At 39.2% G+C, this 15,171-nt stretch overlaps 1 protein-coding gene across 1 annotated transcript in view; it reads left to right on the top strand.

The window, feature by feature from the left end:
- The window catches only part of Ddr (discoidin domain-containing receptor 2), a 204,455-nt gene that overhangs the window by 165,021 nt on the left and 24,263 nt on the right, over nt 1–15,171 (top strand). Inside the window, exons 10-11 of the mRNA XM_071784893.1 lie at nt 1,621–1,776; nt 7,372–7,547. Coding sequence (XP_071640994.1) covers nt 1,621–1,776; nt 7,372–7,547 — 332 coding nt within the window. The remainder of the gene's footprint in view (nt 1–1,620; nt 1,777–7,371; nt 7,548–15,171) is intronic.

The following is a 15,171-nucleotide window of genomic DNA, read 5'->3' as shown; positions in this document are numbered from 1 at the left end:
TTAATTGTTCGAAATATATGTGACATTTTTCTGGAAACAATAATTTTATTTGCTCGAATAGAAAATAACTCGAGTCCTCATGGAGATCAGAGAATTATACAATCCGTACGCGGAAAATATCACAGAACGAAAAATACGATATAAATACGATACCAATAGCGATTCAACGCGATCGGGAATCTACGTTGAATCAGAATTACATAAGAACAAGTAACTTTATTAAACATTTATGAATTTGTAAGACTACGATTACACTACAGCTTATTTAAGAGAGTCTTAAAGGTTCTTTAAGTACAAACACAAACAGTTAGGATTAAAACTGTAAACTCTTCTGTTCGCTATAACTTTTAGGAACGAAAAAGTTCATGAATTTTTTTAGGAATTAAAAGCGCGTTTCTCATCGCGATGTAGTTGTAGCTCGGACAATATATTTCATATAACATCCGAGTGAGACCGGTATTCCCGGTATAGTCTTTCAAATCAAATTCGATCGGGAAGATCGATTCCGCGGTCCCGCAGCCGGCAAAACGCAACTGTTACGGCAACTTACCCCAATGACTAGCTTAATCCAACATCGACGGGCGACCGCATATCGATCACCGATATTTCTTTTAATCCGTCTCAAACGATCCGAGACGGGAACTTAGCCGCCGGTCTCTGGTAATGCAAGCTTTCGGAAGTTCGGTGTCGCTTCGTTGCACCGGGCCAACCGCGCGGGAGTGGGTACGTCGTTAATCATTCGTCCGCACTCCGGTGCTCTCCGTCCTCGACTGCGAGCGATAAGTTGGACCGACCGGCGCGGCGCGCGGCGCCCAGAGGCGACCAATGTTCCTCGTCACCTGTATACCACATAACTCGTATTCACGTCGCACAAATGCTTCGTTGAGCTGCGACATCGATAGGAAAATATATCGCACCCCCTTCTTCTCCCCCCTTTACCCGTTCCTCTTTTTGGCACCGGCATCGAGTTTTCTGCCGGAGCGAGTCGCGCCGCGAGAGAGCGAGAGCACCGATAGCAAGCGCTCGCGCGCGGCCCACTCCGATTAATTTTCCTTTTTATAAATTGCGCGTACGAACCGCGTCTAACTGCTCGAAAATTGGAATATTTTCTGGTGTCCATTAGTCGATAAATTGCCGCGGCACTAATTTTCAGTTTGCCTAACGGGAAAATTCCAGCTGCGTGTGACACGAATTAAATTCTGGTCGTGATATTTGTTCGTTTTCAAACGATCGATGTGTCGTAGAAAACTATCCCGCATACAAATGAAATTCTGTGTCCGTACCACGGCCACAAAGGGCATTGGTACAATCCGATAAAATTGTCAAAAGACGCACGAAATTTAACTCATTTTCGAGCATCGCACGTTCCTTTTTGACTGATTTTACTGATGCCATCAGAGATTGATTTCGCTTTTAACAACGGTATAGATTAGTCGTGTATCGTCGATGATTTTACAGCATAGAATTTATCGAGTTATTAATTTAATTCAATTAGTTTCAACAATGCTTTTCCCACTGTGTGATAATGCTTTTCTCACATATAGACGTTTCACACACTCGAATATTTAATACGAGCTTGATAGGCGGTGGATTTCATTAGCTCTAATCCTGAATGCACAGTTATCTCCGAATGGAACAATACCGAGGACGAGGAGGCGAAGAACAAGAGCGCCATTGTACTGGCGACCGGCAGCCCCTATCAAAATAACGAGGGTCCACTGCAGAGAGACGAAGTGAAGGCTACTTTTAATAAGGAGGAAAGCAAAGATAACACCTGTAAGTCTACTGTCCGATTTTTCTATTGTTACTCCGGTAAGCTACGTTCATAATTTTCCGCGTAATTGACGCTCTTTTCAGCCGAGCTTTTTTCCCCCCTTGTCATGTTTTATAACAATGAGCTCGATATATCGCGAAAGAATTGTGTGTCGGAAAAATGGATCATTACGTGATAATCGCTAGATTCATTAACACGATTTATTAACATAGAAAAATGTTAATTTGAATTTTTTGTAGGATACGCACTTAGCGTAAAACTACTTTTCATGAACGGATACGAAATTGACGTAGTTTTTTAATGATATTATTAGAAGTTGAGAGTTTGATTAAAAAATTTGAAATTAAGTTTAAATAATGAAGATAAACGCAGCCAAACTTTATATTTAAAATATAAAAGTAGATATTATTGAGAAATCTGAAATACGTTACCGCGCAATTAATTTGCGTGTTTTCTCTTAGATTCACAGCACAAATTTAATTATAATTATATGAAATTGAAAAGGCAAATACTTGCATCTTTAGAGGAATCTTCTTTCTTATATGCGACGTCGCCTTACACCGCAATTAATGGAAAAACGGCGACGATGGGGCTGGAAGACCCCTTGAGATCGACAGACTTGTGCGAAAAAGTACATTGAGTAGTCCCAGGGACGTCCTCGATTACCTGCAAAAGAAACGTCACGGAAGAAAAAGAGCGGTCGCTTTTGTCCTTTGGTCGAGTTTGTTAATCAATATAGAAGGATACTTTTTTTTATTCTCACAAAAGCCGCGCAATTAACCTGATTAATTCTTTAACTTTCTCTTCTGAGACGTCGAGACGCGGTATCGAGACGCCGTTAAAAAGATCACGAGTTTCGTTAACGAAACTCTTTTAATGCTAATTGATTACACTCGATATTCTCGAAGATGGACAGCGAATAACTAATTTAAATTTTCTTCCTACTGACGTTCCGCGACTCGCGCTGCATAAGCGGAAAACTTTTCAATCACACAGTGACGATGTCGGAATTGCTGCAATTTCTTCATAACTTGTCAGGTTCAAGCTCGCGTGCTCGTTTAACATAGGTTTGTATTTGTGTACACTGCTCGAACTGCTCTTTGCGTGTCCGCTTGTTAAATTCGCCCAAAGTAAAGCGCAAGAAAGCGGGACGATGTTTTCTCGCTTAAAGCACGACGTATAGCTAACACTCATTACATATTACACCGCGCAGAAAGGTACAAATGTGCGCCAACGCGGGTAATAATCTGCGAACTAAGAGGACAAACGATACACTAGGAAGAATAACATTATGCTTTCTTGTCGACCGATGCTCTGCAACATTGCGCCGAAATTGGTCTGCGAAAGAAACGAGACCGAAATGTTGAAAACTCAAAAAGAGCATGAAACAAGATGAAATTTTTTTGTCGCAGATATATTTTTATTCGGAAAATTAAACTCTCTGATATTTTTGTTTGCAGGAAAGACAAAGAAAAGAATTTATTGTAGTTTATCAGAGAAAGTTTATAGCTTAGTTTCGATCTCTGTATGCGTGAATTACTCTTTTTTTTTTGTAAAGAAATATCAATATAAACATTTCTTGCCATTGGTAATTGATTGACTAACTTTAATGTCATTCGTTCCAAAAAATTGTATATATTATTTACTTAATATTTTCATATACCATTTAATGATGTTAAAACTATGAATATAAACCAATTTTGCCAATCATGTCACGATATCTAAAAAAGTGTCTTATTCGATTATTTTCCTGTTCGTTTATTGATTTATAAAATACTCAAGCGATGATCAGGCTGTTGCGGTGGACTACGAAAGCCATCAGCGGATATTGTTTTTGTTCAGCCGGGCACTGATCAACCGTGATCTAGTTACGAGCTTCGTGATGAACGCAATCATCATTATCGTTCCATCGTACATTATGCGAGGTTACCTCGGCGGCATTATCTACGGTGATAGGTCGTGTTGCTTGATGCATCAAGCGTCGTGGGCGAGTGAATCCGCTATCGCGTATATCAGCGCGGGTCAGCTGTCTGCACCGTGCAGCGGTCGAAATATTATTTGGAAAATTCTTTTGTTATCAGCATGACTACCGTTACTATCGATATTCCATTTGCTTCAAAACGACATCTGCGAGACTGTGTGGTTATTTTCGATTAAGGGGATCCTAAAGCCGTCTGTAATACCGGCTTTTTTTCTTAGCACTAATCTTTTAATTGACTTTATAGAAATGCAAAATTCTTGTCTAGAATTAAAGTACGCATCAAAATCTAGGTCATGGTGGTCAAATTTATATCGAAAACGAAAAAAAATTAATATTTTTGTTAATTTTTGGTATACGTGACGACAATATTGCTTTGTACAAAAATTCCACGATAAATATCCACAAAATTAGACCGGCATGACCTAGGGACAACATTTAAGAACAATATCGTGCAATTAGATCTAAGATTGAAAACCTAGAAAAAAAGAGAATTTTATATAACTTTTATATGTGCAAAAGCACATTCAGGTTGACAGGATAAGCAATATTGCGTGTGGCAAGAGATGGCGCAGTAATCGAACAAAGACAGATGCCTCTCGTTAGACAAGGACAGATATAGATATATGACAAGAAAACAGAATCCGCGCCAGTCGACTAACGCCAGTAAAAATGCAAGTGTAAACACTTGATACAAACTGGCGCTAGTAATGTGGCGTTTACTGGCGGTTATTGGCCAAAGCATATAACCTCAAAATTTGAGGTTATATGGTTGTTGTCATTTACTGTGTGTTTAATAAATGTTAAATATTTTCCATAGTATACGCCAATCACTGTGTAAATACTTGTGAGTTTGCTAGTCGGTTCTGGCGCCAATGAATGCCAGTCAGTTGGCGCCACTAATCATTGCGTGTGAAAACCGGCCTTTAGAAATGTTGACATTATCGACGTCGAGGAAGTTCAGCCTTCACTTTAGGATCCCCTTAAATGGAAGACTTTATTTTTATCATAAAAAGCTACGTTTTTTGAAAAATTACTAAAAAATTTAGTGATTGAGACAAAAAAAGTTGAGACAAAATTGAGTCACGACAAGAAAATAAAGAAAGGAGAATAAAAAAAGAGATGAATTAGTTACAATAATGATTTTTACTCGACCCAACTGGCCACATTTATTAAAAACAATCGTTCAACCATTGGTTTTGGTCCTTCTCTCAAGTGTAAATCTATAAATCATAAATTTAATAAGCAAAAAGTATGTAAATTGTAACTCAACTTGACAAAGTAAATGACTAAGAAACAATACATTAAAAATGTTTTAAACTAATAAATACCTAATTGTAAGTCATAAAATTAGTAACGTTGTCCAGAGAACATTATGATGCCTTAAAGACGTCTAAAATCGACTTATACTTTTATAAGACGTCTTATAAAACTATCAAAAAGACATCATTGTGACGTCTATAAGATCCGATTTATGATATCTTTGAGGTCTCATAGACGTTTTATTTTGGACTACTTTTAAATATATTGTAAAATAATAATTAATAATTAATAATTAATAATAATTATAATAATGAAAACGCGTTAACAAGAAGAAAATACGAAAGAGGAGCTAGCGTTGCTTGATAAAAATCGTTATATATAAATAATTTAATATTTACATAACTTTGATAACAATCTATATATTACAGAAATCGCGGTTTTGTTGTTTGCAAAATTATGTGAGTATTAAATTATTGATATATCGATTAAATAAGCTTCTGTCTCATATTCCTCTTCTTGTTAATGCGTTTCCGATATCAAATATCAAGAACAGTTTACAGAATTAGTTTATAAAATTAATTGTGATAACTGTAACTTCATATATAGAACAAACTATATAGACATTTAGAGACACGAGTTCACAGGAACATTTCAGTTCAAAACAACATTAGAAAGTGCGAAAGCAATCACTCAGTAGTAAGCAAACATCATCTTTCATATAAACATGAGTTTAATTGGTCTAAACCAAAAGTTTTATGCAAATAAGAGAAGCACACTAGAGAGAGAGATTGCTGAAATGTTTTTTTATTAAGAATTATAATGGCATCGTCAATTTAAAAAAGATACGAGGATTTGAACGCTCTATATGATAAAGTAATAAAGTCTATATAGTTTTTATTTTTCAGTTTTTATATATTTGTAGCATATTTATGACTTAACGACTTACACCTTGTGTTAATATTTGCTCATTTGAATTATTCTATCGCTTTGACGTGCTTTTTATGTTTTAATTTTTAACATATAAGTTCTGAGATTCTTTTCATTTCTGCGCTTTTTTTCATATATAGTATATTCAAATCCTTTTTTTAAATTAATAATGCCATTATATTTCTTGATAAAAAACATTTTTTGGTGTTTTGATTCTTGACGTCCAGCTATGATGACGATGTGTAATGCTAATGTCATCTATTTGAATTTGAGACAGTGTTACTATTATACGGATTATTTTACGATTTATAAGACATACAAAACATATGTAAGCCTTTGAACTTATACTTACACGGTGATCTCCTCATTTGATCTAACTAGCTTAAATTTAGCTTTTAGATTTATGACTTAATTTAGCACAATGTTATGACTGATGAGATATCAGTAAAAGGCTACATTACTAATTTTATAACTTGGGTATTTATTAGTTTAAAAAATTTTTATTATATTGATTCTTAAGTTGACTTTGTCAAATTGAGTTACAGTTTACATGCCTTTTGCTTATTGAATTTGTAATTTATACACGGAGAGAATTTTTTGTTTTATTTTACCCTTAAATTCACTATAAACTTGGGACAACTTGGCAACCAAGGAATTTTTAAAATATACAAAAAACATTTTACAAATAATGTGATAAAAATTACCAAGCAGATTGGTAAATTTTGAAAAATTATTGAAATTTCTTAGATATATTTTAGTAAAATTAATCAAACATATTTTATATTTTAATGTAATAGATATTGACATTTTTTATTATGGTGGATATTAATCAGAATAGCTCGCATAAAATTCTTGGTGGTCATGTTGTTCCACAACTACCATGATTTCAGAGTAAATTTTAAGAGAAAATTCTCTCCGTGTAGATTTACACTTGAGAAGGACCAAAACCAATAATCGAAACGTTGAGACGAATTGTATTTAATAAATGTGGCCAGTTTGGTCGAATAAAAGTCATTATTGTTAATTATTTACTGGCGAAGCAAAGTTTCATATTTAATTGAATCAGTTACATTCATTGTCAAATGAATTAAAAGTAATCGGTTAGAAGAAAACAGCTAAAGAGATTTCATTAAATAATTACTCAAACGTTAAAGACTGACTTCGAATCCTTAGGAATTACGATCGATGTCGCGATTAATTAATGTAAATTATCTCTAGAGCACAGTCTAAGCCAGTGACAATATGCAAGATCACTAAGCTTGCGGTGTAACCGTTAATCGTTGAGCTAATCGATTTCCTCCGTATCCCGCACCCGAACATGACGGGTGCATCTCTGTTTACTACATATACACACCCAGTCGTTTTATATATATAATATACATACATATACTATGTAGACACACTCCATATACACATACATCCTTCTCAGTTCCAGATAAGAGCAAGGAACCGGAATCGAGGCAGTTCGTCGGTTTAGTTATCGGCATCCTGACGACCGTAATTGTAATGCTGCTCGCGGCGATTATGTTCATCTTCTATAGGAACCGTAGGCTCAAAGCTGCTCTTGCACCGTCAAACTTCTATGATCAACAGGGTGATCTCAAGGTTATTATAAAGATATACTGCTGCATAATTAAGTATATTGCCGTAATATTAAGTCATAGTACTCTATGTAGCCACATGCATATAAACCTCTAATCTTATTCCAGTGAAATTATTTTCTCTTACGTAAAATACAAATATTTGCATGACAAAGAGAGATGACTTCGTAACACGGCATTTTTTGTCTAGCGCATTGAGATGTAATTTATTAGTGTTTTATCGATATTTTGAAACAATAGATAGATATATGTATAATAACAAGAAAAAAACTATCTTCCTTTAATATAAAAAAAATTATATATAATTCTGGTTTATACAGATCGTGAAATATTACCATACAAGTCAACGTGCAAGGCATTTTGCCAATCATTAGGCATCATTAAGCACACGAGAACGAAAATTGAGAGTAATAAAAAATTCGAGCATAATAAATAGCCCTTTGCGCAGCGATGCGTATTATCGCGATACTAAACAATTCGGTAAATGACGACGATTTTGTTCTCCGGTCGCGATTTTTCTTTGCTTGACTCTCGACCTGATTTAATGCCGGAGTCTTGCCTCTCTGGTTCTAATAAACCGAACAGGCACATCTATTTACTCTATGCTTCCAGGTCACTTTACGCCGCTTTTGAGCAATCGCGCAAAACAGCTTATACCTACCTATTACGTACGTCGGTTTAGGTACAAGCGCGCGCGCGCGCAACTAAAGGAGAAAACACGGCGATCAAATATTTTCTTTAAGGCGGAGAGACGCAAACGAGATCGTGCTAGGACGATTAAAAGGACGCTCCGAGATTGTTCGTTATGCGCTTTTATCCTCGAATCCTTTTATGATCCGGCGCGCTTCGCATAACCGTAGAATTTGTACGCGTTCATTACTCTGCGTTATAACGAAAATTACGTTTGAAAAAAAGCTCGTAGAGAGAATTAGTGAACGGCTTGATTAGCGGCAATAGACAAATTATATGCACCTAATAATTATTCTCGTAATTCTTCCCCCATTACAATACACAATGCTTCGAAGGAATAAGAAAAATAACGAGAAATATCTTGCGATGCACGCGCGGACAAGGCTATTTTTCTCTGACGTCGCATTCCATCGTAGCGAAGGAGGACCCGCTGGAAACGTTTTCCGGGCAAAAGAGACGTTTTCAGTCTCGCACCTCGTTCTAACGCGGAATGTCTAACTTTGTCGTAAATTCCGCTCCGACTCCTGTCCTATGGAACAACAAGAATTATTAACGTCGCGCGTTTACTACCCTCGCGCCCGCGCCGGTGGACAGTTTGCACGACTTTCACGATGTATGGTCTATAACGTTAAACCCAGCTCTTTACCATGCACAATGGTGACTCGCTCGCTTGAAATCGCATTTATTTTGTATAGCGGAAAATTAATTAATCGGTTAATGCCTCAAATCTTGCCTCTTCAAGATAACATCGAGATACGTTTGTAAGGGGAAAACTGGGAAGATGGAAAAATCGAGGGAAGAAGCCAATACACACGTAGCTTTCATTACTTGATTAGCCGGCTGTTATCTAAGTACGAAATCAGACCAACGATTTGTGATGGTTAGGTGCAGGGTAACAAGGTAAGAAGTGAATTCCGCAGTGAGTAATCTCTGTAGATAAAAGTGCCGTTGGTGGAGAGAGACGAGAAAGTAAGGATGAGGAATAAAACGTTAGAAGAGAATTGAGCGTGTTACGCAAAAAGTTAATACTTGGATTGTGAGCGGAGCGAAGAAAGTGAGGTTGACGGAGGAAAAAGAAAGAACTCTGAGAACTTCGCGTATGTTTACCAAGCCACTGTTGTTCTAACCGGATTAATAGCAAAGTGAAGTTCGTTCGTAGAAATGGACAGCCCCGGCGCTCTCTCCCATCCTTTTTCGCGGGATATAGCGGGAAGACAGTAATTAACGACTTGCTGAACGATGAGAAATAATGAGTGCCAGACAGTTGAGCTTGCAAACCCTTGAAGCTTTCCTAACTTAACTGTTTGCACGGACCGGAGGCAACTGGAGAAACGTATACAGGAGCGACAGTCGACAATTAATAACGACGCTAACAACCTATCGAAATAAATTGAAGACTCGGCGATGGCGACATTAGCTATCAAGGTGACTAATTAGTCACTCGGAATATTTCATTCGGCTCATTATTAATAATGATAAATGAGGCGAAAGAAAGTTCTAGGAATCAAGAAGCTACCAAACTGGTCCTCTATTATTAGCAGAGAGAGTTTGCAGTTTGAAAATAATAATTTAAATAATTATTTGTATCCTATTTGTGCAATATACGCGCGGAAATAAACATAATATTCATTTATTCAGCAAATATGTGCGGTGCGGAATTAATTAATCGCGTTCGATCAATTCTGTCTGTAAATGTAGGGAACCAAAAAGAACACGAAAACACGTTCATGTAATATTTTTCATTTGCCCCGGCGAAGCCTGGGAGTGGACGCGCATGAAGTCTCCTAGCCGCCTTTACCATACATCACTCAAAGTATTCTTCGACAACCCAATATCTTCCACAGCTAAGTTTTTTTTTTACCAGCCGCCGAAGAAGTGCACGGGTAGTCGAGCTGACTCCTTAATTAAAAGAGCCGTCGGGATGGCCGTATTGCGACGCCGTCGTCGAGAAAAGACGTGCGTTATCTTCGTCGTTCACCCGCCGCTGAGCGGCGTCATATACACTCCAAACGCGCCTTCTTCTCTTCCTCGCCCATCTTCGCCAATCCTCCTTTTCCCCCCTGCTCCACGTTCCCGACATTAGCCACCTGCTACTTGTCCCGTCTTGAAGTTGCGCGAGCCACCATCCCCCGTTTTCCCCCCTTCTCCACGAAATGACCCTATTGCCCCTCGTGCAACCTGCGACCCACGTCGGATCTCCAGAGAATGGCAGATTATGTCTGCCAGGTAGAAACCGCTGTCAATTTATCGAGCAATACGGGTCGGGGAGAAACAACGTTTTCGCTTGTCCTCACTACGCTCGCGCGCACCTGATTCAATCCGGCGTGACGTCGAGCCGATATAGCCGCTCGAACCATATCGAGAACACCGATATTTTTTTCCTCGAGATCTGTTTGTTCGCGAACTTGTCATTAATTAAATAGACAGCGATTTACTGCGTCATAATTATTCATTGCCTCTTGTTGGCTAAACACCGTATTATCGTCTTAACCCTCGAATGATCGCGTCAAAATTTGAAACATGAGCAGTCGCGTGGGGTGTACACCCCAGAGTATTTTCCTCGTAAATGTTAATGAAGAAAAAATTGTCACTTTTACTGTTCGAGTTTATGAATCTTTAGACCTATCTTTAACGTAATTTCTGAAGTATAAAAAAAATTTCAATTTTAATAAAAAAAAGACTTTTCTCCAACAATGGTAAAATTTTTCTTATGTGTTCGTAAAAATAAACTAGCTAGAGTATAGCCTAATTAATTAATCTCTCTATGACTGCGGACTACAACTTATTATAATCACTGCAGCTCATTCTTGCATTGATCGCGAGTGATTTTGTGCTTGTAGACATCATTCTTCGCGCAATACGTTTGTCAGCATTGAGTTTTGAGGCGATCGCACATTCATTTCGTCGCAGAACTGATCCGGTCTCTCCTCCCACTAGCCGGAGTAGTCAAGAAGACAATTTACAGAGCACAAGACCTCGACAATCTGTCGGGCATCATGGACTATGAAAACTAAACTTTGTTTCACGGATGACACACCATATCGATCTGTCTGATCCCATTTCGAGCGAATATGATGGAGGACTCCAGTCTTTTTTGACACTTTAACTCCATCGGTCCGCTTTAAAACGTTGGAGGGAAAACTCCGTGGGATAGTATATCGCTTAAAGCCCTGCGAAGTGTTGTGCTTTTTTTTCTCCCCCTCTCTTATCCGAGAATTTACGATGCAGCAAATTCTTGTTCCAGATTTCATTGCGCAGGATTATTTAATTTACGCAAACGTTCATCCACGTGTTACGGGTCAGGCTATTTTTTAGCAATTAGCAAATCAAATTTACGTTGAATTACCCACATATCAGTGCTTTGCAATAAATAACCCGTTTACGACACTGCCTTAAGGGCATGTGCGTGAATCATATGCGTTATGCGCGAAATATATCGGACAAACAATAACAGATACGGCGCGTAATTTTATTCAATCCATAGAATTTATTATTATCGAACGTGACGCAGCTCTCACCGCGTGATGCAGCTCTGTGAGCGCGCGTTCACGTGTGTCTGCATTCGTGCGAAAAGAGCATGGCAGGGCTATGGAGGAAGGACTCCATACAAAAGTAAGTGCTAATGCGATTACCAGGTTTAGCTCGGAGAGAGAGGCGGGAGAGTGCGAGAGACAGTCGAGTGAAAACAGATTATTTTAATTTAAAGCAACAAACTCTCTGATTTTCGTGCGCTGTAATCCCTAACCGCGAGTTGAATATATATACGTACGTATGCGTACTGCAACGATTCCATAGTTTGAATAATTATCTGTTAAATTGTTGGAAGAGTCTGACGACATTTAAACAAACAAAAAAAAAAAAAGAAACAAGAAACGGCACTCTTGTGTAGACACTTCAGACTTGTCATAAATTTGTTTGGAAGTTTGAAAAGCGTCGCTGCAAATTTCAAATGCTAAAACTCTTTGAATGTAATAATTATAACGGTATCCAAGGGACGTTTTGTAACAACAAGATATGCCAAAGTAGAAAAACTATGAGAATGCGTTAATTAAAAGCGGGTCAGTGCCGTGAAAAATTAATTAAAAAAAACCCATGAAACAAGTGAAATGCGCGGAAGACACTTTTGGACAAAGTTGGGAAATGTGCAAACAGCTTGGACGGGTCGCGCAGCCTTTGCGGAAACGAGGCGAAGATGTACTCATGGTAATGAAAATGGCAAAAAGCACTCCGGTGCTAATTAATGGAGGATCGTTTTGTGCCCGGAATCTTTTCGTTAGCACTTCACGGAATTTGTCGGGTAACCCGTTTCACGATTTCGATTCTCGTCTACTCCGTCTCTATAACGCCCACCAGCGCGCTCCCTCTCTCGCATCCACTGTTTGTATTTCCGGCGGCTGCATTAACAAGTTTAACATTTTTCTCAGATTAGTACGGCGCGCGCAAACGAATGTAAAAAAAGTGGCGCAAATAGTGGAGCACCGTTGCGTATAAATATAAATACGTAAAATGCATTACGCGCGTCAGGAAATTTTAGTTTCCAGCATTTTGTTTTGCGCATCGTTTTTTGCGTAATAAAATTTTGCGTTTTCGCGTATTCGCGTCGCGTGGATCACGGATATCATGAAACGAATAAGGCAAGCGTTGTTTTTCTTCTTCTAAAATCAAATTTCACGGTTCCGTGTTGTGCGCGTAAAAGGGGGAAATTGAGGGGAATCGGTACACATAAATTAACAATAATCCACTCAATTCAAACGCACCTTTAATTCAACCGCCTTGTTAAGAGATTATTCGACGCTATCGTTTGCCGATCTCGTAATCGCGGTTAAACTCGATATGCGATTAGTATGCGGGCAAACACGCAATATCTCTAAACAAATACGCCACTTCGATAAATCCCGTGTGCACGTAAGCTCTCTCGCTGCAACGCCCGTAATTTATTTCGCCAGGCGGATATCCCGTTCGGAATACCAAAGTTATAAAGGAAAGGATATCAAGTCCCTCTCTTCTTCGACGTCGGACGATGCCGGACGACTGATACGTTGATAAAATCGTATGGTCAATCGAACGTGTCCGGATTTGCGAAAGGAATCACGGACACATGGATCTGTGGGGAGGGGGGAGATCCTTTTGTACGCCCGATTGATATATCTATATCACAATGCGAAAGGAAAAGGCGCTGTATTTCGCGTCTTATGATCGTGTCAATAATGCATGAAGTGACTCTGTGAAATCACTTCATCGCAAAGTCAGTAAAAATCTATCTTTCCAAATTCCGGAGGCTTAACCTTCTTCTCGTAATCTCTCTTTAATGGTCTTATTAATATATCACGATACGATTGTGAGAAAAGAGATTTTCATTGCGCTATTACATACGCGTATAGCTTGTATTTTTAAAAATATTACAGCCGCAAACTTTATAAAATTTATTTTCTTGTGTTTGTTTATAAACTAAATAATATGGGGGGAAAAACAATAAATAAATTGTCCGATACCAAGCTGCTTTATTTTTGGAACGTTATTTTCTATCGTTAAAAATAAGCGAGTTATTTCAGACCGTTCTAGATATCGCCAGCTTTGTTAATCATGGCTTTCATAACTTTGTGTATTAATAAATTCTTAATAGTTGCCTGCCGCGTCTCTCTTTTCTCTTATCGGGCAAGCGTGACGTGCAAACAAGATCTCACGCTAGACCGACGATTCAAAAATAAACTTTATCCCGTTAATGTCAAGAGTCGTTGCAACAATCATGTATTCATGTATTCATGTATTCAGAAGGCAAATCCATATAATTAAACACCAGATCAATTGCCTCATTAGCACGATTTTAGCAACGATTTTGCATTTAGACTGATCCCTTTAACTGCATCAAGAATCGCATCGGTGTATCCGAATCGCGGACTATTTGCACGACGATAAGCAAGGCCGTTCCATAAACCGGATCACTATCTCTCGGGCAACAATAATACTTCCAAACCGCCATCGCAGCGTCGCGTCGCCGTTTCGGCGTCCGATCGACGAAAACGAGTTGTCAACATCGCCTCAAATGCCCGGCCATAAGAGTATGGGAAGCGCGCGACAGGACTTCAGATAGCCCTAATGGAGAAAGAGATGTTTAGATGGTTAAGACCGATGGCGGGAAGCAAGCCCTCGTGCTGGAAACGCGAGCGATCAGGAAAGATAGAAGGCGGCGGGGATGGTGTAACAACGTACGTATGTATATGCGCGCGCGTGTATACGCCAGCGTGGCGGCGCAAAAGAGGGCGAGAGTATAGTGAGATTCGCGTAGAATCCCGATGGTTAAGTGGTTATCTTATCTTAACGGCCGCGCCACAGCATCTCACCAGTCTGGCACCCTCTAACGCTCCCTAAACGGAAATTAACACCCACCCCCTACGTCCTCGGCGAGTCAGCCTCGACACCCACGGAGCCTGGAGCAACGCAAAAATCAATGGATATTATATCGCGACTCACACAGACGCGCAACGTACATACGGCACCCGTCATGTCCCTCTACGATCCCTCGCGAGTTGTCTTATCGTGCGAAGAAAAGTGACGAGGAGAGACCGCGGCGTAAACACCCTCGCCGCCGATGTCTGGGGTACACCCGTAAATTGTTTGTTATAATAAAACTGCTAATTTCCTGAGGTGGCATGTCGGGCTCGATCGTCCAGACATCCCTCGTGCACCTTCGCCCAGGTTTGCGAACCGAGATAAAGGCGTCGGGAGGAAGTGACGCAAGATAAGAGCTTTACGGGTGGGTACCCGCGCGCGGTTTTACCGTCGCATTTTAGATGAAAGCGCACTGCCATGACGAATCCCGTTAATGGAGAAAGGTAAATGCAACTTACGCCAGTCGCCACGGCGTAAGTCGAGAATACGTTGCCGTTAATACCGATGCCGTCGCGATTTCTGCTAGATAGTCGTTGAGATGCGGCAAG

This window comes from Temnothorax longispinosus, chromosome 7 (genome assembly GCF_030848805.1).
Source record: "Temnothorax longispinosus isolate EJ_2023e chromosome 7, Tlon_JGU_v1, whole genome shotgun sequence".
Lineage (NCBI taxonomy): Eukaryota > Metazoa > Arthropoda > Insecta > Hymenoptera > Formicidae > Temnothorax > Temnothorax longispinosus.
This window is presented reverse-complemented; position numbering and strand designations above follow the sequence as displayed.